The 26178-nt window shown below is 35.1% G+C and overlaps 1 protein-coding gene across 5 annotated transcripts in view; it reads left to right on the top strand.

The window, feature by feature from the left end:
* STRBP (spermatid perinuclear RNA binding protein) overlaps window positions 1-26178 on the top strand; it is a 150602-nt gene that overhangs the window by 59143 nt on the left and 65281 nt on the right. For all 5 annotated transcript variants that reach the window (XM_056812111.1, XM_056812110.1, XM_007474627.3 and 2 more), the window contains exons 2-5: window positions 10268-10438; window positions 13087-13307; window positions 14278-14443; window positions 23740-23884. In XM_056812111.1, coding sequence (XP_056668089.1) covers window positions 10436-10438; window positions 13087-13307; window positions 14278-14443; window positions 23740-23884 — 535 coding nt within the window. In that variant the 5' untranslated portion in view covers window positions 10268-10435. The remainder of the gene's footprint in view (window positions 1-10267; window positions 10439-13086; window positions 13308-14277; window positions 14444-23739; window positions 23885-26178) is intronic.

The following is a 26178-nucleotide window of genomic DNA, read 5'->3' as shown; positions in this document are numbered from 1 at the left end:
TTCAGGAATCCCTTTGTAGCCATCCCTGACAAATTGTTAACTGTCTTTTCCTTGAATACCTCCAGGAATGGGGAATTCTTTAGCCTACAAAGATGTCCATTCCATTGTTAGACAATTGATGGTTGGGAAGAACTTTTTTCTACTGAGTGGAATCTAGTTTCCTATGCCATATTATGTTATTATCCAACTTATGTTCTTCAGGCCTAAGCAGAATAAGTCTTCAATTCTTTTTCAGTATGAGATAATATCAATCTCTCCCCAATCTTCCCTTCTCCAGACTCTCCAGTTCCTTCAACTACCTCACAGGACATGACTTGAGTTCCCCTCAATATCCTTTCTAGCTTGCAGTGTCCCATTTAAAATTAGTCTAGAGGTGGACACACTATCCCCATTTGCATTACAATAACTACATAATAATTCCTCTGATGAATTTTCTTAGGATAAAGTGAATTTTTATTAGAATTTGGTGGGGATGACATTTAGAATTCAGTTTTGCAGAAGAGTAGAGGCTCTCGACAGTTGTGATCATATATCTAGCACAAGATGTCATCTATTGCCCATGTGACCTTGAGTAAGTCACTTAACTTATGTAGGGTTTCATTTCATCATCTAGGAAATTAGTTTGGACTAAATACAGAAGAGAGGAGCACTTTGAATATATTTTGCTTAACGGTCTTGAAGTTTTTTGCTTCTTCAAGGACACCACTCCATTGTTCTTGAGTCTTAAAATTTTTCAACGTAAGGAAAATGTTCGATGTGCTACTTGGGAAAAGAAGGTATATAAGTTGAAGTTGTACAATGGGGAGATTACTAGTCTGTCAGAAAACTTGAGCTTCAGTCCTGGTGCTTAGTTATTTGCTATATGACTTCAGATAAGTAATTTTTATAAGAAATGAGGATTTGGAAGCCTTAGTCATATCATATATAAAATGTAAATTATAATATTTATATATTATATCTGTGATTCTTCCTTTGATTAGTTCAGATGAGAGCGAAGTACAAGTATTAGCTGTTCCTCTCACCCCTTCTCCACTTTGTATAGCTGTCTACTTGCAGTGTTATTTGTGAAGTAATTTCCCCTAAACTTTTCTCACTCTCCCTATTCCTTTACCTTACACTTTCTGTTCTTTCAGGATCATCATGACATAATAGAACCATTCTTAGGTCTTGTCTAATTAGATTCCTTTTTATAACCCTTCAGGATGACAGGGTTTTAGAGAGGACAGGTTTCTTCATCTCTTCACATGAGACTGAAAGCAAGTTATTCTTAATTATGTTTCTCTTAACCACCTGTATTTGAATTTCAGAGTTTCTACGTAGCCCTGGTCTTTTTATTAGGGTAATATTTGAAAACTCTTATTTCATTAAAAATCCATTTGTTTCTTGTAAGATTATATGTAGTCTTACTTGGTAAGTATATTCTTGGCAGGTAAAGCTCTATCTTTTGGCTTTTTAAATATATTCCAAGTTCTTCATTTCTTTATAGTGGAGGCAGCTAAATCACATGTGATCCTAACTGTGGATTTTTGGTATTTTAATTCTTTGTTTTTGTCTGCTTCCAGCTTTTTTTCCTTGACCTAGAAACTCCCTGTGATGGCCATATTTCTGGGAATTTTCATTTGAGAATTTCTTTCAGATGGTGACTTGTGTATTCTTTTTATTTAAAATTTACCCTCTAGTTCTGAGATCCAAAGTTTCATTTTTTAATTTCTTGAAGTATGTCTAGCCTTTTTTGGCGGGGGTGGGGTGGGGGGGGCGATAGTATTGTCCATTTATTCTTTTTATTTTAATATCTTAATGTTTTTTCAATTACATGGAGAAATACTTTTTGGCAATTGTTTTCGGATATTTTGTGATTCAGATTATCTTCCTCCCCCTTCCCTGAGGTGGTAAATAGTCTCATATAGGTTATACTTGTGCTTTCATGTGATATATATTTCCATCTTCATGATATGACAGAAGACATATATTACATATTAAAAAAAACAAACTCATGAGCAAGATAAAGTGTATCTGCAGACTCCACAGTTTCTTCCTTGGCTGTGGCTAGCATTCCCTTAGGGCTATCTTGCAACCTTGTTTTGCTGATAATAGTTTAGTTCTTCACAGTTGATCATGATACAGTATTTTTATTACTGTATACACTATTTTCCTGGTTCTGTTTATTTCACTTTGCATTAGTTCATATAAATCTTTGCAGGTTTTTTTGAAATTATTCCGTTTGTCATTTGTTATGGTAAAATAGTTTTCCATCACTAATATATACCACCATTTGTTTAGCTATTCCCCAGTTGATGGACATCCCCTTCAGTTTCTGATTCTTTGCCATCTCATAAAGAGCTGCTAAATGTGTGGTATTTGCTGGGTCAAAGGATATGCATAGTATAGGTCCTTTGGGTGTGATTCCACATTGATCTACAGAATGGTTGTAATTAGTTCACAGTTCCACCAATAGTGTATTGGTGTTTCATTTTCCTATATCTCTTCAACATTTATTATTTCCCTTTTTTAGTTATATTAGCTAGTCTTATAGTTTTGAGGAGTTGTTTTAATTTGCATTTCTTTAATCAATGGTGATTTGGAATTTTTTTCCCATATGACTGTCCATAGTTTTAATTTCTTCTAAGAACTTCCTGTTCATATTCTTTGGGTAATTTGTTGATTCTTAACTTTTATCTAAATCTCTTTACAAGGTCATTTGTTTTTTTACTTTGATACTTTACACCCCCACCCCCTACCCCCTAGTCTTTTGTCTTTGTTTGAATATTTCTCATGGGGTCATTGTCTTCTATTTGGTCTAATTTTCAGAGTTAGTTGCTTGGGCAGGGTTTTTGTACCTCTGGTGCCAAACTATTAATTCCCTTTCTAATTTTGATTTCTTAGATCTAAGTTCTTTTCCATTTTTTCCCCCCTGAAGAGCTCTTATTTCATTGACAAAAGCCTTTAAAACTTTCTTAAGCTCTTCATTTCTGTTAGCAATTCTGATTGATTTTTTTTTATCAAAACTGTGGGGTTTTTGTTTCGTTTCGTTTTGTTTTCTTTTTTCCTTAGGCTTTGCTTAAAATATTTTGGAGTTAATCTTTTCTGGGTTTGTGTCTTGAGCATATCTGTCACTATAATGACTTTCTATAATTGTATTGTTTTTCAGTTTACATATTCTTCAAGACTGATTTCTGACTTTGGACTTTATGTTAGGACCAGAATCTGAGTACTTAGGTAGGGAATGTCTGTTACTGCTTTCTTAAGTTGTTGAGTGTTGTATATTCCAGATGAACAGGGACAGTTTGGGATGGGAAACTGCAGACTTTGAGTGTTCCCAAAGTGGTCTTGATTGCTCTTCTCCTGATCTGAGCTGGGTTTGAATGAGTTGTACTATATATACTACTGCTTAACCCAACTTCTTTCAGTCAATTAGAAGGCTCTTTTCTTTTGGCGTGACAACTTTGTACTCACCTTTGGCCTGTTACTCGACCTTAGTTGTTTTCTTCATCTTAAACTAGGTTTAAAGCTGGACCCCCTCCTCACTGAACTCTGAGCTACACTTCTTTCTGTTGCTTATTTCTCAACTTGGTTTTCTCTAGATATACTGCTCAGGGTTGGCAACTGCTTCTTATTGTGGACTACCACACCTCCTTTCCTCTGCCCTTCTTGGATATATGACCCATAATTGAGTATTGGGTGACATTTTGCCAGTTGGCACCTGTACCCATCATAATTCCCTAGTATGCCCTAATTATGGATCTAGAACCTCTTCCTGCCAAATTGACAACCTCTTCCATTTTTAAGAGTGCTCTCTACATAGTATCCATCTGATCAGATCCAATGGCATGTTCCCCCCCCCCCCCCCCCCACACACACACATACGTTTCTTCTAATCTCCATTTATCTCCCAATGCTGACATAGGCCTAAAAAAGATTGACACTTTTTCTTGTATTTCCTCTTTAGGATTTGGTTGGTGCATTTTCTGGATATGTTTAGAGAGGTTTAAGGAGAGAGATATTTTTACTGCTTCCTATCACTCTGCTTTTTTGACCTTCAGTCTTCCATTGCTTTTTGCTGTTTTATGAGGTGATACTGTTTCTATCTTCCTTTTCCAGAAAATGTTGTTAATGTTTATGCCTTTTTGCTATGGAGATCAAATACTTGTTAGCTAAGATAATTTCAAGGTTCTTAGGAAATGGTGAAATTTTTTTTCTTTTTTTCTTGACCTGAACTTCTTTTCCCTTATTTAGGCAGCCAGGTATTTGGCACCCCCCCTCCACCTTTCCATCTAGATTCTACTGGACTTGGTGTGGACACCTACTTTGCTTTGCTCTACACACCAGCTCAGAATTTCTGAGCTTAGTTGATCTGCTACCTCAGCTTCCTTATTAACAGAGATTACAGGTGTGGGCTACTAAAACAAGCAACCAAATCCTTTTCTCTAACAACATCCTTTTTTACAGTGTAGACTTCGGTTAAATAAGACTTGTTTATGATTCCATAAACTTGTAAATGAACTCAGATTTGAGTTCATATACCCGTTCTGCCATTTAACATACAAGGGACTTTGAGTGAGTCATTTCTCTCTGGATTTCAGTCTCTTCTGAAACATGAAGGGAGTAAAACTAAATCATTCTTAAGGTCTCTTCCATTGTGGAAACCTGTGATCCTGTAATAGATTTTTAGGTACACAATCCTTTTTCAGGGTAAATTCTTCATATTTTTCTTCAGTTTACTTGATTTACAAAATATTTAACATTATCTCAATGATTTTTACAAATATCAACATTGTCAGTCTTTCCTTTTATATTGGTTGTTTGAAAAGATGTTTTTGAAAGGTTTGAATTACAATATGTACACTTTTGCTGAAGGTACTGTAACAGTTAAATTGTTTCTCTACTAAAAGTATTATATTTTTAGAGGTTTATTAAAGATTATTAGAAATCAAAGATACAAATCAATAAGCCACATAAACCCATTCAATTTCACTTACTCTACATCTTGAGAGCCGCGTGTGCTTAGAAGCAGAAGCAGAGAGAGCAAATAGGCGGTACAGTCAGTTTAAATACAAATTGTGTTCTTGGCCCAGGTGGGGATCTCAGGTGAGATTATAGGGCATTCTGGGAAGTGCCAAGAACTTCTGGGGATTGAAGTCTGGGGTTCAAATTTCCATTTTTACAGTACTGAACTTCAGACAGAAACTTGTCTTTTCTGACCCAGATTCACACAGTTTTCAACTGTGGTAGGTGATGCCAGAGAGAACTGAGTGTGTTGGCAAAGGCCCAGAAATGAAACTATTATATTACTGGAGGACCTAGTGGGTTTTTTCCTATAGTAGTATTCTATAGTGCAGTAGGAAAAAATTTCTTTGTACCTCAACTTCATAAATTGAAGGTATATTTTCATTTAAAGTTAAAGGTTCTTATTTGCTAAAATGAGAAAGGTATTTCTCAAATTTTATTAGCAAAATTGGGGTATTTTGGCTCACTTTTCCACCTCCTACTCCAGTGCTGTCATATAACAAGATTACAAGCCAAGCTGATCTCACAAATTTAACTAATTATGAAGTACCATCTTGTCCATTCTGTCTCTAGATTTTAATTTCCTTTCCCATAGTTCCTCAGTTTTGTGGAATAGCAACAGATATTCTTTTGATAATAAATGGTGCTGTTTAAAGACTTATAGGTACTACTTTCTCTTTTCAGTGTTTGATACCCTCCTTTGTGTCTAAGGAAGACACCAGTCTTTGATACCTCATACTTTTTTTTTTTAAAACATCAGGCCCTTTTCTCTTGCAGATAGTCTTTCTAAGATCACAAAACTTGACTTTCAGGAACAGGACTACCTAAATCAGTGTTACAATAAAGCAGAAATAGTTACTTTGAAGGGTACAACTTAAATTCTGTTTTCCATTCCCCTTTTCCTCCCCTCAGTAGGTTTTACTGTGGACTACAACAATGCAAATAAAATCACCTTAAAGAGGCGGCAAAACTGATCAAATACAACAGTCATAGTTGCTATCATAGTGCCAAAATTAAAGGATACACATTTTTAAATTTATGTTAATAATTTAAGTTTTGGGGAGGTAGAGGAAGAGAGGATATGTACTTTGTAAGGTATTTGTTTAGTGTGTTTTTTGGGGAAGTAGCTGTTCAGTCTAAAACAGTTTTATCAATAAATCAAAATAATTGAAGGATCTAACATTTCATCAGTTTAGGGAACTCTTGTTGATAGGAACTTCTGAACCAACAGATCAAATTGAAATTTGTCTTGACTTTAGGTCTAGATCTCAAGACACAGAAAGCTGTGACACAATGACTTGCCCAACGTTCAGTTTTAAGTGTCAGAGTTGGGATTTCTGACTAAGTCTTTCCGAGTCTGAGCCCAGTATTCTCCACCAGATCATTCTACTTCCCTAGCAATAAATTAAATATTAAGATGAGCAAAAAATTAAGTTAATCTTTTAGCATAGAATGAAGATACCCTAGATATCTTACTCCAATCTCATTTTACAGATTTGGAAACTGAGACCTAGAGAAGTGAGATGACTTACCAGTTGTTAGTAAGAAGTTGAACTGGAATTTGAAAGGGGAATAACTTTAATGAAAGATTGTCTTTTTTGATGCTGTCATTATCTTTATTATCATCAGGGAACTAATTCAAACAGCTTTTGTTTATTAGAACCTTTTATAGTCACTAAACTTAGGTAGTGCCCATGAGAACATAATTTAGGTGGATTTGCTGAATTCAGAACTTGAGAGACTTGTTACATAACATGGGTACTTTTGCATGTAGGTCATAGCTGATTATCACTTGGACACAATTGTGCATTTGTATTTTGCATGTAAGTCACTATTTCTTACCCAGATTCTTTGAAAAAAAAAAAGAGGAGGGGGACTTTCTTTGCAGGAGAGAGCAATGATTTCTCTTGGTTAAATTGTTGTCAGTTAAGTCTTGTGAATATCATTTCAGTGGAGAGGTATTTAAATGGAAGGGAAACAGTTTTTCCCTTATGTTTTTGAGTTAGGTGATAAACAGTTTTAATTACTCCCTCTGTGGTTGAAACACCTGTTGTGCTTTGGTGTTAATTCTCTAGGCTTGCTTTGTTTGGCAACTGGGTGGATTAAATATAACTATTTCAGAATTGTTTCGCTGTTGCTATACACGTTCACATATTTTTCTAAACAGTAGAATAAAATGGTTTCTGCAAAGATTGTGTAAAATCGAAAGCAGAATGGTGTTGGGAGTTTGTGATTGTAAAATGATCATCTTTTTATTCAAACCTGGATCTCAGAACTGTGGAAGTACATTAAATTTGGTTCATGCTTCTAAAAATAGGAAAGGTAACTATACTATATAAAACAGTAATAATCATCAAAACAATCTAGAACTGGCTGAGAAGAAGAGTAGATCATTGGAAAGGGTAAATGACCTCAGCAATCTAGTGTTTAAAAAAACCAAAGATATTCCAGCTTTTGGGATAAGAAACTTCTGAGAAAATTTGAAAACAGTATGGCAAAAATTAGGTTTAGGTCAATATCTCATACCCTATTCCAAGGTAAGGTCAAAATGAGTATGTGATTTAAACATGAAGAATGATATTTTAAGTAAATTAGGGGAATATAGAATAATTTACCTGTCAGATCTATGGAGAAGAGAAGAATTTATGACTAAACAAAAGATAGAGAACATTACAGTTGTAAAACGAATAATTTTGGTTGTACAAAAACTTTTTAATATAAAGAAAACCATTGCAACCAAGATTAGAAGGAAGTGACAAATAGAGGAAAACTTTTTATAACAAATTTCTCTGATAAAGGTCTCATTTCTCAAATATATAAAGAACTAAGTCAAGTGTCCTTATTTGTTTATTTATCTGTATTTATTTTTAAGCTTCTACAATACTTGGTATTGGTTCTAAGGCAGAATTGTGGTAAGGGCTGGGCAATGGGGGTTAAGTGACTTGCCCAGAGTCACACAGCTAGGAGGTGTCTGAGGCCAGTTTTGAACCTTGGACCTCCCATCTCTAGGCCTGGCTCTTAATACACTGAGACACCCAGCTGTCCAGTCAAATTCCTAAGAATCCAAATCATTCTCCAGTTGATAAATGGTTAAAGAATATAAACAGGGAGTTTTCAGATGAAGAAATCAGAGTTATCAATAATCATGGATAGATGTTCTAAATCCCTCTTGATTAGATAAATGCAAATTAAAACATCAGACTCACCTATGAGATTGGCCAGTTTGACAGGAAAGGAAAATAATAAATGTTGGAGGGAATGTGGCAAAATTGGGACACTAATGCATTGTTGGGGGGGAGTTGCGAACTGATCCAACTATTCTGGAGGACAATTTGGAATTATGCCCAAAGGGCCATAAAAGAATACATAACTTTTTCTCCCTCCTCTTCCCCCCCTTTTGTTTATTTTTTGGAAATTTTTATTTAATTAGTTAATTTAGAATATTTTTCCATGGTTACAAGATTCATACTCTTTCCCTTCTCTCTCCCCAACACCCTCCCGTAGCTGACACACAATTCCACTGGGTTTTACATGTGTCATTGATCAAGACCTATTTCCATATTATTATTTACATTAGGGTGTTCATTTAGAGTCTATATCCTCAGTCATATCCCCATTGACCCATGTGATCAAGCAGTTCTTTTTCTTCTGTGTTTCTATTCCCACAGTTCTTCCTTTGCATGTGGATAGTGTTCTTTCTCATAAGTCCCTCTGAATTGTTCTGGATCATTGCATTGCTGCTAGTAGAGAAGTTCATTACAAGGAATGCATACCTTTTGATCCAGTAATACCATTTAAAAAAACGGGGAAAAGACCCGTTTATACAAAAATATTTATGTGGTGGCAAAGAATTGGAAACAAAAGAGGGGGGATGTTTCTCAATTGGGTAATGGCTAAACAAATTATGGTATGGGATATTAATGGAATACTATTGTGGTTATAAGAAATGTCAAACATTTAGAAATGTCAGATTTCAGAAAGAACTGGAAAAACCTATGTGAATGGATGCAGAGTGAAATAAGCCAAACCAGAAAAACACACAGTAACTAAAATATTGTGGAACGATCAAATGTGATAGATTAGATTTTGTTAATAACAGCAATACAATGAACTAGGACAATTTTGAGGAACTTATGAAAAAGAATGCTGTCCACTTTCTCAGAAAGAACTGTTGGAGTAGGAATACAAAAAAAACATGATTTATCACTTGTTTATTTTGGTATATGATTTGAGGTTTGGGTTTTATAAGATTACTCACAAAAATGAATAATATGGAAATATATTTTGCAAGATAATACCTGTATAACCCAGAAAAAACTAAACACCTAAAAAAAAGAATGGAGAATGGAAAAAAAATAAAAGTAGGAAAGGTGGTAGTCATCTTCCCTATTATATAGACGAGAACCCCAAGCCCCAAGATATGTAAGTCCTGGGTTATTCATCTCATAAATTAGTGAATCTGGAGAAAATGGGTCCTAAATTTAGAGTTAGAGGACTTGATTTAAGTCAGAATTCTAATGCTAATTAGGAAAATCATTCTAGCTCCCTGAGGCTTGTTTTTTTATCTGGAAAATGGGGATGATGATCCATAATTATAGCTTATATGAGAAAAATAAATTCAAATAATATTTGATTTTATTCTGTTAAAATAAATTCACTTAACATTTGAATCTGTTATGTTCAAGGTACCAGGGATATAATTTTTTTTATTAAAGAATAATTCTTACTCCCAAGGATTTTGCATTGGTAGTTTGGGGGAGGGGAATGAGGTAGGATGGGGAGAAGAATAAGATGCAAGCAATATAATAAAAAGTAGATGGGGTGGAATAGGGTAAAAGGGCAGATCAGGCAATGTATTCTAGGAACAGGTGAGCAAAGAAAATTATGCAATTATTAGACAATTCTGAGACTTCATTTCTTTGATGATAAAATGGGAATAATATACTGTCTACTTCCAGAAAGTGATTGTGAGATAAACATAGACGTTTGTCTAAGCACTCATTGAAATGTATGCTTTCATTATTTTATTATTTCCATTAATATCTTAACCAAAATTTGCCTGTTTTATGTAGGCCTGAGGTATAACAATTTCTGTGACTGTATCAGCTTCTTTAATAAAGAACAAACAAAAAACCCCATGATTTTCTTCCCTAAAATTTCTTGCATTTTAATTGGGGCAAAATACTGAGTTAGACACAGATTTGATATAGTAATCATGAATTCAAAATGTAAAAACTTAACTTTTTTCTCTCCCCTTTTTTAGGTTATATTCCAGAGAGTAGTTCTTGGGGCATCTTTGCCACATTAACTCAATCTGTCAGGAGATTTGAAAGGCTTATGAGGAGGTTCTGTCTCACAAAACAAGGTCCATTGAAGACAACAAGGAAGAGGGAAAAGGAACGGGGAAAAAGCTAAAACATTTTAGCAAACCATGGTAGGTAATTTCTAATAATTCTCTTGATCTTAGGTCAAAACATTTTCTGAACTTGATTTTTGAAATGTTAACCTTAGGAAAAGGTGTTAATTTTTTGGCTCTAGTGCTAGGACAGAGATGGTGCTCTGCTGCTATTTAAGCAAAGCAGATGAGGTATGATTTATTATAGAGCCCTTTAAACCACAAAATGGAGCCCTGTGAGCCTGCAGGCTATGAATTATTAAATCCAAATGAGAGAATGTTCATAAATAATGTTTTCTAATAAAACTGGCAAACTGTTGCAAATGACTAAATGACCTTGAGCTATAGTTTAAGTGAATTGCTTCTAGACTTCTACTTCAAGGTCAATTATTTTTTCTTCTTTAAAACATATACCTCCCCTGATGTCCTCATAATATCATGGAGGAGTCCCTGGGCATAAAAATGTGCCTGTCAAGCAAAAGTTCTGCCTGGTTCTGTCAAGCTGACAAGTTTCAAAAATTACCCCTCTAGTAGATGGTGCTTGTTGTCCTGAGCAAGCCCCTTTCCTACCCTGGACCTCAGTTGTATTCTTTGCCACTGAGAAATGATAGATAATTTCAGTAGTTTTTCTTGTTTTCACATTTTATCTTGTCCTAGCTAAGTGGAAAGAGGCTCCTCAGTAGAAGACTTGGTAGCTGGGTTAAGGGGAAAGATGAGTAGCTCCTTTAGGCAGAGGGGCAGAAGGGCTGAGTTCTGTTTGCATGTGTCACTGATATTTGACACATTGAATCGAACAATTCTTAGTAACTGGTTTATAGTACCTCTGCCCCTTATCTGAGGTAGAGTTAATCAAGTATGTAAAGTGTTTCCCAAAAAGGATGATCTTGATATCACTCAGTCTTGTTTCAGACTGACTTCACTAACTTTTGTCAAGTCACTTAACCTCTCTTAGCATTTGTAAAATGCGATCAGTTCTTTTACTTGTGTCTCTGGGGAGTGTTAGGTAAACCTATTTTGTCAATCATCTTCTTGTAAATCAACAATGAATGAGAGACTGTAAGATGTTTTGATCTTTGGGGGAAAAAGCACAAAGATGATATTAATTAATATACTAGAACTTATTGATTAGAAGGCAGCATGTGTTTTATTAGAACATAGCATTGTAATCCTGGCTTTTCTACTTTAGCGCTGTGACCCTGGGGGGGAAAAATTGAACTCTATGCAAAGCAGCTTTTTCCTTATCTGACAAATGGGGATAGTGCACCATTTCCCTTCCAAAATTACTTCGTAAAGTTATTCTTAATTTTGCTTTTATAGTAGTGCAATAATAGTTGTAATATTTTACTGTTATAAATTGTAACATAATGGATTGCAGTGTGGCAGAGTGGAAAGTACTTTGTGGTCATGAGTTCTTGGGTATACTTTTCACTCCAGTACTTAATTGCTTGTGACCCTGATCAAGTCACCTGAATTCTGAGATGATGCCTGTTTCTTCGACTGTCAAAAATTCAATGATAATGCTTATATTACAGGATTATTGGTGAGGAAGTTGCATTGTATACTCAAATAAACCATTCTACAGATATGAGTAAATGATATTTTTTAATGCTTTGGGGATCACTAATTTTATTAGTATGGGTACTTGTGATGCAGGTTGTAGACTTTTAAAACACTTTTCATAGACCAAGCTACTTTGGCCAAAAAAATTATCACCCATCACCAAACTTTTGGTAGTTAGTAACTCCAGTTTAACTGATCTAGTCTTGGGATGACAAACCTGTACTCCATCTAATTGGTCCATATTTACATGTTCCATCTTGAGAATCTCATACCAGAGTTTTTGTTAGAACTCCATTGTGATAGAATCTCCATGCCTACCCCCAAGGTCCTATCCTCTTTTTTCTCCCCATCCTTTCCCCATCTTGGATTTATGTATTTGTTGTAATGTTTTCATTATACAAAACAGTCTTTGAAACTGCTTTTCATTATACAAAACAGTCTTTGAAACTGCTTTCAGACCACATAGTTTGAGAGCCTTCTTTAAGCTACTGTATGAGCTCTAAGACTGAGATAAAATGGACTGCCTCCTTCCTTTCTCAGTAGTCATGACAGTGATAATATGCTAACTTTTATGTATTTTAAAAAATAACATACAATTTTAAAAAAATTAATAAAAGATAAATTGAAATGCTTTTAAACTCTTCCCTCACCACAGGCAAAGATTTTTGCCCTCTTATTTTACCTTTGGTTTTAAAAAGACTTATTTCTTAATATACCTCTTCTTCCCATAGAGCTATCCCTAATAACAAATATCAACAGAACTAACCAATATATTGAAAAATTTTAACATATACAGTGTTTCAAATTCAAAATCTTCCACTTCTGCAAAGAAGTCAGGGGGGGATTGCTTTCTTGTATTTCTTTGGGGCAAGATTAGTCATTATACTTATATAAAACATATAGCACATTTTAGTAGAAAGAGGTCTAGGCTTAAGAATAAAAAACTTGAATTGGCCTCATGGCTCTGGTAAACAAAAGTTGCAACCTTTATGCATTCTTATTTTTGCATTTGTAAAATTGAAACAATATTTGGTCCTGCCTGCTCTTTTTAAGCTCTAAAGCAATATAGTATTGGGCGTCTACTGTTGTTATTTTCTCATTCTGGTAACTTCCTTATTTTCTAACAGAGATCTATCCGATCCTTTGCTAATGATGATCGCCATGTTATGGTGAAGCATTCAACAATTTATCCATCTCCAGAGGAACTTGAAGCTGTTCAGAACATGGTATCCACTGTTGAGTGTGCCCTTAAACATGTTTCAGACTGGATGGATGAAATGAGTAAATCTGGGAAAACAGAGGGAGATGGAGATGTGAAGAAGGATGAGGCAGGAGAAAACTCTGCCAAGTGAGTGAATTGACCTTTATAATGCTTTACTTTCTTTCCAACATATTTCTTTCATATGTATGAGCATAGGTAGGGAGTAATTGGGTCTGAAAGTTGGTCAGTCACCTGACATTTATTAAATGTTTTTCTGTATTTAAAATTTAGAAAGAAAAGAAATTAATGGTTAATGGAATATAGAAAGAGCACCTGAAATTGCTTTAATTATTCTCATTTTTTTATGTCTTGAAGGTTCACAAAGCTCATTCCTCAACAATAATCTTGTAACATCAATTTCACTGTCCCATTAGTAGCCAGGAAATAACACTGAAAACTCTTTTAATTCTTTAAGGATATCACCAGATACCAAAATATCACCAGATTTTTTTCCATTATCTTTTTTGAAATAACAAGTAGCAATTCTTGGATAATGGGTTGTAATGAATGAGATTCTCTGGAGGTTGTATTTTTAATTTTATAATATCAGTTTATTAACCTGCTGCTCAAGAAAATCTTTTAACTAGCTAGTGGGACTCCTTCACAGTCATAATAGACACCAAAGAACTTGTGCCCAGGCAGCTAGGTTGTGGAAAAGGGGGAGAGTAGGGAGAGACAGAGTGAGACAGAGACAGAGAGTAGGGCCAGAAGATAGGGGCAAAGAGCAAACAACTAGGCAAAAAAGACTGACTTCCTGTCGAAGAAGCCAATCTATCTTACCTTGTCTATATTACCTATCTTATCTATCCTATCCTATCTATCCATCTTTTAGAGCCCTGTGTTTTGGATAACTTGTTTATCTTGAGGCCTTAGTTTCCTCCATCCATAAAATGAGGGTAATATTTTTCTTTCTATTTTGCTACACTCCTAGGAAAGCAGAATTTTTAGTATTATATTCTCCTTTGTTTCCATTTATCTATTCTTTCGTTGTATTTGAAACTTTGGAATAGCCTAGTACACATGTGTAAAAATAATCATTCAAGATTTTCTTTTAAAGGGATCAAGGTGGCCGAACACTCTGTGGTGTAATGAGAATTGGCCTAGTTGCCAAAGGCCTACTCATAAAAGATGATATGGACCTTGAATTGGTTCTGATGTGCAAAGATAAACCCACGGAAAGTCTATTACACACTGTCAAAGACAATCTTCCTATTCAAATTCAGGTGAGTTCTGTTATAAAATTGTCCGTCAAGGTAGATTTTGTTTGCACAGGAAAAAGTAGTAAATGTCCATTCAAGTCAAAAAACATTTGTTCTATGTCTGGTATATGTCAGTCATTGTGCTACATTCTCTGGAGATAGAAAGAAAGACTCACTCCCTACCTTTCCCCCACCTCCCCACCCCCCATGAGTGGAACTCACAGTCAAGTTGAGGAAGATAACATGCAAAAAACTATATACAAATAGGGTATACTGGATATCCCAAAAGTTCTAGTGTAATTTTGATCACTAATGGTTGAAACCTATTAATTAGGATTAAGTAGCTTAAAACTGCATTAAAGTTTTTGGGACATGCTTTATACAGAATAATCTTGGAGGGAAGTCATTAGTATTAAGGGGGACTAGGAAAGGCTTTTTGTAGAAGATGGGATTTTAGCTGAGACTATGAAGAGTATCAGGAAAGCCAGGAGATGTAGTTGGGTAGGGAGAATGTTCTAGGTCTGGGAGAGCCAGTGAAAATGCAAAGTGAGGAGAATACACTGTCAAGTTAGAGAAACAGTAAAGCGTAATGTCTGGATACTCTGTGTATATGAAGGAGAATTAAATGTAAGAAAGTCAGACAAGTAGGAGGAAGCTAGGTTACAAAGGGCTTTAAATGTTAGAGGATCAGAGTAGCTGGGTGACTCAGTAGATATAGAGATCCAGGCCTACAACTGGATGGTCCTGGGTTCAAATGTAGGGTTAGACATTTCTAGCTGTGTGAACCTGGGCATGTCGATTAACACTAATTGTCTAGCCTTTACCACTCTTGGAACCGATATTTAGTGTTGATTATAAGCCAGAAAGTAAGCCAGAATATCTCTTTGATCCTAGTTGCAATAGGGAGCCACAGAAGTTTATTTAGTAGGGAGTTCACATGGTCAGTGTTGTAGGAAAATCACTTAGATAGTTTAGTGGAGGATAAACTGGAGTGAACCAGAAAGACAAGCTAGCAGATTGTGGTGATAGTCCATGTTATGAGGAGGCAATATTAGAGGAAAGAAGGGGGTAAGAAATATTTTGAAGGTAGAATTGACAGAACTTGGCAACAGATTAGCTTTGGGGGTTGAAAGAGTGGGGAGTCGAGGATGACACTACATGGTTGCCTCAACAGTAATAGGAAAGTTAGGAAGAGGGGAGGATTGTTTTTGAAAAGATAATATATTCAATTTTGGACTTGATTAAGATTTCTACAAGATACCCTGTTCAAGATGTCTAATAGGCAGTTGGAGATCTGAGACTGAAGGTCAAGAGAGTTAAAGAGAGAGATTACTAGCTAGTCAGATCTGAGAATCCCCTGCATAGAAGTGAGAGTTAAAATTGTGAAAGTAGATAAAATCAAGTGAAATTGTATAGAAGGAGAGACTAGGACCCAGGACATACTGTTGGAGGACATTCAAGGTTAGTAGGGTGCAACCTAGCTGAAAATCCAGTAAAAGGAATCTTGGGGAGGAACAGTCAGATAAATAGAAGAACCAGAAGAGAGTAGTGAAAATCTGAAGAGAAGAGAATATCAAGGGGGGAAAGATGAAGAGATCAAGAGGAAAGGGAATTGAGAAAAAGTTATTAGATTTAGCAATTAAGAATCATTGGTATCTTTGAAGAGAGCAATTTCAATTGAATGTTGAATTCAGGAGTCAGATTGCAAGGAAACAAGTATTTTAAATATAGATCTATGAATAGGGCATGTGACATTAAGGAAACTTGTGATGATAGTGGAGAAAATATTTTCTAAATTAAGGTGTATACTGGATTTAAAAAAAAAAAGAGCAAACTCACACTTCCTTAAAAATAGTTCACTTGGAGTGAACTTCATAGACCTGTGGGTTTTATAAAGCTAGAAGTACTGGTGAGGTGATTCAGAATAAACAAATGCATTTTGACTTCCTTGAGGTATTGTATATCTTTTTATCCTTATTTTTCCAGAACTTAGTGTGATGCTTAAGTAAATTAGAGTCTATCTACCTGAAATTGTCACTCAACCTGTGGAAATCCTAGGAGACTGGAGGTTTTGCAAGACAATAACTTATTTAATTAGCACTTTTCCCAAAACAGTCGTGTGAGGTAGGGACTGCAGATATTTTCTACAATTATTAATGAGGAAGTAGAGGTGCTAAGAGGAAGGTAGTAACTTGTTCATGGTTAAGTATTGGAGCTGGGACTTGAATCTAGGTCATGAAATCAGACTTTTAGAGCTACAAGGGACTGACCTCAGAGCTCTTTTACATTATACTATGCCACTTCTCTTAAATGCTAATACATATTTCTAGAGTGCTTAAGTATTTCAAAATCCTTTCCTTGTTCTTTAAGATCAGCAAGCTGTGTTAATTCCAATTTTACTGATTATTTGCCTGTTTTGTAAACATAATATGATAAGCAGGTTTTGAACTTTTTAAAAAAAAATTGGTATGTTATTTTAATGGCAGCTCCATTAATTTTTAGTGTAAAGGTTTTTAAGAGTTTTTAGTTTTGGAAACTCTGGAATGATAAATTTTTTAGGACCTTGTTAAATTATCAAGTCAACAGGTAAATTAGGTTAGGTATTTACTAAAGCTATTCCTCATTTTGATATTTAGTTAGGTTTATGAATATCTCATCCTTTTGCCTTGGTCTTTTATGTATCAGAGACTCATAATTTCAAAGTGTAATCAACTCTTCCAGTTAATCTTTAACCATTATTTATAGGAAATAACATTCCAGGAAACATAAGTCATAAAATTGTCTTTTCTCTTTTCAAGAGTTAGAATGGACAGTGGGAAAAGCTCTAGGTTTGATATCTCAGGACATTGGTTTGAATCCTGGCTTTCTCGTTTTCTTTCAGCTTTGCCTTAAAGCAGGCCTCAATTTCTTCATCTTTAAAGTGAATTTGGACTGGGTAACCTTTGAAGGTCCCTTTTACCTATAAATCCTGTTCTATTCTTAAGAATCCCTTTTATAAGAATCAACATAACTAAAATTTATATGAACATGATTTTCTCTCACATTCTAAGACTGTTAAGTTACAGGCAAGTTGCCAGTCTGTATCATTGGAAGGAATTTCTGTATCAGGAATTCTCTACATTGATGAAATCACAGATCCCAACCGGAACAAAACAAAATTAAAAAATTCTTTTTTTCGTTCTTTCTCTTCTCTAATATGTCTAGGGGAGGAAACGGGCAGCAATGCAAAGAGTACTGAACTTGGGGTTAAGAGACCCGAGTTTGAGTTGCAGGTTTGCATTTATTAGCTATATGAAATTTGGAGAGGATTTCACTCTGTGTTTTGTCTCGATATTGTTGTTGTTGTTTTTTTAAACCCTTACCTTCCATCTTGGAATCCATACTTTGTATTGGTTCCAAGGCAGAAGAATGGTAAGGGCTAGGCAATGGGGATTAAGTGAGTTGCCCAGGGTCACACAGCTGGGAAGTGTCTGAGGCCAGATATGAACCTAGGACCTGAATCACTAGGCCTGGCTCTCAATCCATTGAGCTACCCAGCTGCTCCCTTGTCTCTCTATTGTTGTGAGCCAAGTGCTTTGTGAATTGTAGATCCTTTATTATTACTGGATTCTTCATCCTTCTCTCTTACTCTGACTGTTGAACACAGCAAATAGTAGTCAAAGAACACTGGTAACTGGGCCTATTACAAATTTTTCTAATCTTAACTGCTCCCTTGCGAAAAGCCAGAAATTTTACTCTTTCCCAATTAACCTGAACTTCCCACTGCTTCTGTTTCAAACCTTCTCTTCTCTCTTTAAATGTCTTTTATAATTATATTTAACCCATATTTCTCAGCAGAGGACCTTGCCTCATGTGTGATTGAAATATTTGAGGTCATATATTGTATGTAATCTCCTTCTACCTGATTGTGATCTCCTATGCGATATCCTGGGAGCTTGCTCCTTTGAGTTTCTTCTCTATAATTTTCTTTCTCTCGTATCTTTTGGTTCTCTTTCTCTACTGTCTAGGAACATACCAAAAATCTCCAGTGTCTTTATAAAATCTTCTTTTGACCTTTGTGTTTCTTCAAGTTACTAAGCTTTTATATTTTACCCTTCTTTTTCTGCCAAAATCTTAGAAAATGTTTTCTATTATTGTTACTACCTCATCTTTTACTTCTTAATCCCTTGTAATTTGGCTTCAGAGTGCATCACTAGAATGAAACTGCTCTCCTTTAGGCTGTCAGTGATCTTTGTTATCAGAAAATCCAATAGCTGTTTTTCACTCTTCATCCTTTTTGACCTCTGTTGACCACTGATTCCTCCTGAATACTCTGTTCTTATTGTATTTTCATTATTCTGTTATCTTTTGCTTCTCCCACCTGCCAGTTCTTTTTCTATATCTTTTGTACCATTGTCATTTGTTTTCCATCCTTAACTCTTATTTTATTCTCCCCTCCCCCTGGGTTATATATGTTATTATCATGTAAAATGTATTTCTGTACTGGTCATTTTTGTAAATGAATAATCTTATAAAACCAACATCCCCAAACATATACCCAAATAAACAAGTGAAAAATCATATGCTTTCATCTGCATTCCTACTCCAACAGTTCTTTCTCTGGAGGTGGATAGCATTTTTTGCCATATGTCCTTCAGAATTGTCCTGGATCATTGTATTGCTGAGAGTAGTTAAGTCTGCCACATTTAATCATTCCAAAATAATACTGTTACTGTGTACAACGTTCTCCTGGTTCTGCTTATTTCCCTCTGCATCAGTTCATGTAGGTCTTTCTAGCTCTTTCTGAAATTATCCTGTTCATCATTTCTTACAGTACAATAGTATTCCATCACCATGATATACCACAATCTGTTCAGCCATTCCCCAATTGGTGAACATTCCTTTATTTTCCAGTTCTTTGCCACCACAAAAAGAGCAACTATAAATATTTTTGTACAAGAAGGTCATTTCTAATCAAACTTTGCTATTTCTGATGGGGATACCACCAGCCTTTAAGTGATATAGGTTTTCAAGCTTGAGAATCATCCTCAATTTACTCCTCTCCCTTATTTTTTATAACCATTACACTGCCATGTCTTGTTGATTCTACTTTCAAAAAGCCTCTCATCTCTCTTTTTCTCACTCGGCTATCACCCTAATTCCTGTCCTTATCAATTCCTGCCTAAACTATGGCAATTACCTCCCTATTGGTCTGCTTTCATTCAGGTGCTGCCTTTTCTCTTCTCCTTCCTCAGTCTTCTACATAAATTGATACTCTGTTCACAGAGCTGTTTTTGATATTCATGACTCAATTTGGTTCTAGTACACACATCCTTATTTTATTATTTTTTTACTCAGCTTCTTGTACTCATTGGGGTTATGACTTTTCAAGCACCTTATCATTATGGCTTTGCCTCACTTTTCTTGTAAAGTAGTTTTACTACTCATGCCTAATGAAAAATTAACCACCCCCCACCCCCATTTAGGATATATTTTAAATTAGCCTTGATGTATTAAAATTTTTTTTTGAGCATTTGTTCAGAGCCCAAAAGTCCATTGATAAATAAAAACCAAGTAATATAATTAAACTTTGATCTATTAGGATATGAAAGAATTGATAGCTTCTAATTAGTTGGTAATAAATTTGAAATCCTATTTTGTTTCAATTCTCATTTTTCCTATTCCTTAAAAAAATCAATTTTCTTATTATGAATACAAAGTCGTTTCCAAGATAATAAAAATTTTTATTTTTTCAGAATTATTCTGAACATTTAGGATCTTCATTGTGTGGGAGCACTTGTATAGGCTAATGCTTTGGTTAACTGTAAACAAGAGATATGGAATGACAGCACTAATTACAACTCACATCTGTAGCATTTGAAGATCTAAAGAGTTTTCATCTCTCCAAGTCTTTTTTTTTTAAATTTATTTTTAAATTTTATTTAATTAGATGATTTAGAATAATTTTCCATGGTTACAAGACTCATGTTACTTCCCTCCGCGTGCTCCCCCCATATGACGCACAATTCCACTGGGTTTAACATGTGCCATCGATTAAGACCCATTTCCTTATTATTAGTATTTGTACTAAGGTGATCTCTTAGAGTTCAATTTCCCAGTCATAATCCCACCAACCCATGTGATCAAGTGGTTGTTTTTCTTCTGTGTTTCTTTTCCCACAGTTTTTCCTCTGAATGTGGATAGTGTTTTTCCTCATAGATCACTCCAAGTTGTTCAGGATCACTGGATTGCCACTAACAGAGAAGTCCATTACATTTGATTGTACCACAGTGTATCAGTCTCTGTGTATAGTGTTCTCCTGGTTCTGCTCCTTTCACTCTGCATCGATTCCTGGAGGTCATTCCAGTTCACATGGAATTCCTCCAGTTTTATTATTCCTTTGAGTACAATAGTATTCCATCACCATCAGATACCACAATTTGTTCAGCCATTCCCCAATTGTAGGGCATCCCCTCATTTTCCAATTTTTTGCCACCACAAACTACGCGGCTTTGAATATGTACAAGTCTTTTTCCTTATTATCTCTTTGGGGTATAAACCCAGCAGTGCTATGGATGGATCAAAAGGGCAGGCAGTATTTAAAGCTTTTTGGGCATAGTTCTAAATTGCCCTCCAGAATGGTTGGATCAGTTCACAACTACATCAGCAATGCATTAATGTCCTTACTTTGGCACATCCCCTCCAGCATTCATTACTTTCCTTTGCTGTCATGTTTCACCAAGTCTTTGAAATTGACTAAGTTAATCAGTGGCTCTGTGACATTGTCAGGTGAAATTATTTGTCCCAGATTGCATAGTTAACTTTTTATAGCTGGGTTTTAACTAGCCACCTGACACTAAGCTTAGCATGTTAGTGTAGTGTAATGTGAATAGTATTGGAGTACAACAGTTAGGTGGCTCAGTGGATAGGGAACCCTAGGCCTGGAGTTGGAAGGAATTGCATTCAATGTGGCCTCAGACACTCTCTAAACTGTGTGATTCTGGGCAAGTCACTTAACATCCTTTGGTTTAGAAGAAAAAAGAATCATATTGGACTTTCAACTGGGACACCTAGGTTTTAATCTTGGTTCTCATACTAACTCTGTGTGATAACTCATTTCTTGCACCTGGGCCTCAGTGTAACATCCTCTGTCAAATGAAGCCTAAATCTCTCAAATTATTTTAGCCTAGTTCTGGTTCCTCTAATTATTGTGCTGTTTTTACCATCATATAACTTGGTTTTTCTACCTTACAAATGAGGATATAAAGTACTTGTTCTCTTCCTTACTTTATGAGACCATTAAAAGATTCCAAAGAGGTTTTTAGATCAAAATCTTTGTCCTTTTTGTCAAATGCTTTCCATGTTCCCTTCACTAGAGCAAAGACATCCCATAATGCACTTGCTTATTCTTATAGATATTAGGACTGGAGTAACTTTGGAGATAGAATTCTTTCCCCTCATTTAGAAATGAAGAAACTGATGTTATGTAGGTTTGAGCATATAACTATTCTCTTTTGTCTTATGCTTGTGATGTTAAAAACAACCAAATGTGCATTCTTGCATATGTGGTAAAAAGTTTAGTGCAGAAGAAACTGGAAAGTAACATGACTTTTCTAATCCAGATGGATGACAAGAGCTAAGACTCAAACTGATGTTTATTCCAGACTTTTTTGTGTAGGTGTGCATGAAGTACTTCTTATCATTAGTGTGCCTTTATAGTTGTAATGCATTATGACAATTGGAAGGTGATTCTTATATTGTGCCAAGTCTTTAAATTATAATATGATTGAACTCTTAATATGCTACATAATCAGGCTTATGAATATCAAATGAATGCCTTATCTTGTAATCCTCAGCCTCAACGGGGTGATCTTGGCTTCAAAAAGGGAGCAGTTGCTGGCTTGCATCATCCAGTGAACATGGGTCACTATGACTCCCTGTTCTTATTCATGCTCACATGCTTTCTTTAAAATAAACCAAAAAAGTACACCCCTGCTTAATGGTGTTTGTGAGGACACGCAAATTACTAGCTAACTGTTTGAGAGGATTCATCTAGGTAACTACTGGTTTAGAGCACTTCCTAGCAGTTTATTTTCAATAATTTATCTCCAGTAGTTAAAAGTGGACAATTCCCTCTTCATGTGTAGAGCCTTAATGTTATAGAAAGAATGCTAGACTTGAGTCATAACTCTTAGGTGCTGGTTTTAATGATGTTGTTACTATCTGTGGAACCTTGGATAAGTCATTTTTGCCTCTCAATTCCAGTTTCATCATCTTTAAATTGGAGCTACATTTTCATTCCCTTTTGCACAGTACTGATGAAAGGAACAAATGAGATTATGTATGTGAAATACTTTATAAACTCCTCTATAAATGCTAATTATTGTGGGCTATTTTTCTTAAATGGTAGGTTCAATATTTCTCTTTAATAGAAACATGAATACCTGTTGTACTTAATGTTGTTAATTATTTTTTTCAAAACACCCTCCTTGTCAGCCATTCAGTTTGGCAGTTAGGATTTGTGTTATAGGAAGAAGTGGCTGTTGTGCATTGGAAAAGAATGGGGGTCAAAAGCCCTGGATTATAGGCCTACTGCTACAGACTCATTTGTAGCACCTTGGCTAAGTCACTTAATCCTTTTAAACATCAATTACTCACCTATAAAATGAGAAGAATTGGTCTAGATCATCAAAGTTATCATCTCTAACACTCTATTTTCTGATATCTGTTTTAACTTTTATGATAACTGTTTTAACATTTTTTGTTCACTAATTTTTTTGAGTGCTTTAATTAGGAATTTCGACAACCAAAAGTGGGGAAGAGAGGAAGGGAGAAAGAAATAAGCATTTATATATTACCTACTATATGCCATGCACTGTGCTGAATACTTTTACAAATATTATCTCATTTGATCCTTACAACATCTTGGCAAAATGAGTGCTTTTATTATCTCCATATTACATTTGAAGAAACTAAGGCAAAAGGTTAAACAACTTGATCAGTCACACAACTTTGACGTGTCTAAGGGTAGATTTGAAGTTGGGTCTTCCCCACAACAGGTCCAGCACTTTATCCATTGCATCACACTGCCTTTAACCACTAAAAAAAAAGGGATATTTGTATTTAATTTTGTAGCAGGTAATTTAGAAGGAAACTTAAGAATTAAGGTGTCTATTGCCACTCAAACATACAGAGAATGTCCTCACTTGAACACAATTATCATTAGCTCATTGTTGCGGTTTGAGATCCTTTACATATAGTACAAACATCCCCTTTTTAAAAATGTGATTTGTCTTTCAAATTAATTGGACATTTTGAAGATCTTGTTTGGTGAATTTCAGAAACTTACAGAAGAAAGATATGAAGTGGAGCAGTGTATAAAAGAGGCATCTATTATTATCCGAAATACAAAAGAGCCCACGTTAACGCTGAAGGTGATACTTACTTCCCCTTTAATTAGGGATGAATTGGAGAAGAAAGATGGAGGTATATAAAGTTTTTTTTTTCCTTTTCCTTTTGTTTACATGATACTTCTGTCTCAGATGTTATGTAGGTTTGAGGATATAACTGTTCTCTTTTGTTTTATGTTTGTGATGTTAAAAATAACCAAATGTGTATTCTTGCATATTTGGTAAAAAGTTTAATGCGGAAATGTATAATGTATTTAATGTATGGAAATCTCTGCACTTATTTTTAGAGTTGTGTCACGACTACTATCGTTTTAATAACTATCAAGAGGTCTTTATTTAAAATTGCTATGTATGGTTAGTTGTGATTTAAACAAGCACATCCTGACTTTGATTAGTATGGTGCATTTTATGGTCTAGTATATGATCTTATAAATTGTTGTTATATATTTTGGTGATTTCTTAAATAAGGCATGTTTGTACATCATCCTTTAAAAATTCTAAATAATAGCTTTTTAGTTGTAGCTTAGATCCCTTTGTTCACTAATCATATATATGTACAAATATGCTCATGAATTATTATTTACTTTTAAATGTTAGAGATGCCTCTTGGAGAATAAGTTGGAAATTATTTCTAAAAAAATGTTTTTACAAAAAATATTTCCTCTTGGGTGATTTCTCACTCCATATTATGCTCTGGGTTTATCTGAAAATTATACTAAATGATATAGATATTGGGGGGCATTCAAAAGTGATTCAAGAAAAGTGAGATTAGAAACTTGTAGATTGTGATATGAAGCTATGTGATAGGCTGTTCCCCTCATCGCCTTTCCTCTCCAAATCCCCTTCTTCCTTCCCATTTAAATCCTTATCCCTGGAAATAACCCTGAGATTTCAAAGGTAATACCAGCGAGTTCAACCTCAAACATCTTTGATTAGGGCTAGGGGTTCAATCTTGTTCAGGAATCAGCTTAGCTCAGTATACAGTTAGCTGAGTATAAATGTTAACAGATTGGCGAAGTGTCAAAACATTGTCACAAGAATTTATAAAAACTTGATTCTGATTTCTGGAGAACTTCTGGTTTGGGTTTGTTAAGAATACCCACAAGGTTGAAAAGATCCATTTTGCTGTTTTAAAGGGTTTTTTATCTTGTCAGTTTTTGCTTCCAACTTCATTCTGTACCAAGTCTTGTCTGTAGAAACTTGTTTTGTAGTAGTACTCTGTCAGACCTTTGACCAACTGGCTCTTTTCTGCCATTACAACATAGGCAGTTGGGTTCATCTGGACCAACATGAGGGAACCCCTTGTTATTTTCTCATCTACAGCTGCATCACAGATCTTTTTGCATACTTCTCTGCCTGAAATCTCAATACAGTAGGAAATATTGGTCAGTTTCTCAATCAATTTCAAATATATGATAAAGGAAAGGCAGCAAAAACTGATTTCACCAGTGATATTTAGAGCTTAATGTTTAGTCAGAAGTCTTGGGGCATATTTAGAGAGCTAAGTAAAAGTCTTTTTTTTTTTTTAATTGGAACCTTAAAATAAACTACATTCTACCTAGTAGATATAAATCACTTGGCATTTTTGAGTCATATTTAAAAATTTAGGTATTCACATAGTTGCCAATTTAGATTCATCTGTTTATATATACATTTCTTACTATTAGTATCTTTAGAATAACTTAAGCCCTTGTGGTAAATGACTAGCTTTTTTTCTATTAGTTTTGCAGTTCACTAGGAACACCAGTCATGTAAATATTTTATCTGGAGTGTTATAATTTCTATTAGGCCTGGGAAACTGAGACCTGGCCACTAGAAAAAATTGAACATCATTAAGTCAAAGGATTGACTTTCTTATTTTTATTTGGGGATCCATTCATTGAATCTAGAGACATTAAATGCCATCTTGGACACTAGTAATTTCTTCTTGTGTACAGTATTAATTAAATACCATGGCAGTGGGGCTATACTTAATTAATTGCTTTCTGTAAAATCTTACAAGTATGACTGAATATAATTTTTTTTTAAGCTCAAGTCATGATGGTTTTGTTTTATTTACATGCAATTTTGCCTTTTAAAGACCTTTTGAAAAGTTCTTAATTTGAAGGCAGTATTATGGTAGAAAGAACTCTAGGCTGGAAGTAAGGAGACCAGAGTTTGAATTCATTTTCCATTAAAACTGTTTGGGGGCAGCTAGGTGGCTCAGTGGATATAGAGAGCCAGGTCTGCCCACAGGAGGTCCTGGGTTCAAATCTGGCCTCAGACATTTCCTATCTATGTGTCCCTGGGCAAGTCAAATAACCCCTATGGTCCAGCCCTTACTGCTTTTCTGCCTTGGAACTGAAACTTGGTCCTACTTCTAAGATAGAA

This window comes from Monodelphis domestica, chromosome 1 (genome assembly GCF_027887165.1).
Source record: "Monodelphis domestica isolate mMonDom1 chromosome 1, mMonDom1.pri, whole genome shotgun sequence".
Taxonomy (NCBI): domain Eukaryota; kingdom Metazoa; phylum Chordata; class Mammalia; order Didelphimorphia; family Didelphidae; genus Monodelphis; species Monodelphis domestica.
The sequence above is the reverse complement of the archived record's forward strand: the minus strand, read 5'-3'. Positions and strand labels throughout refer to the sequence as shown.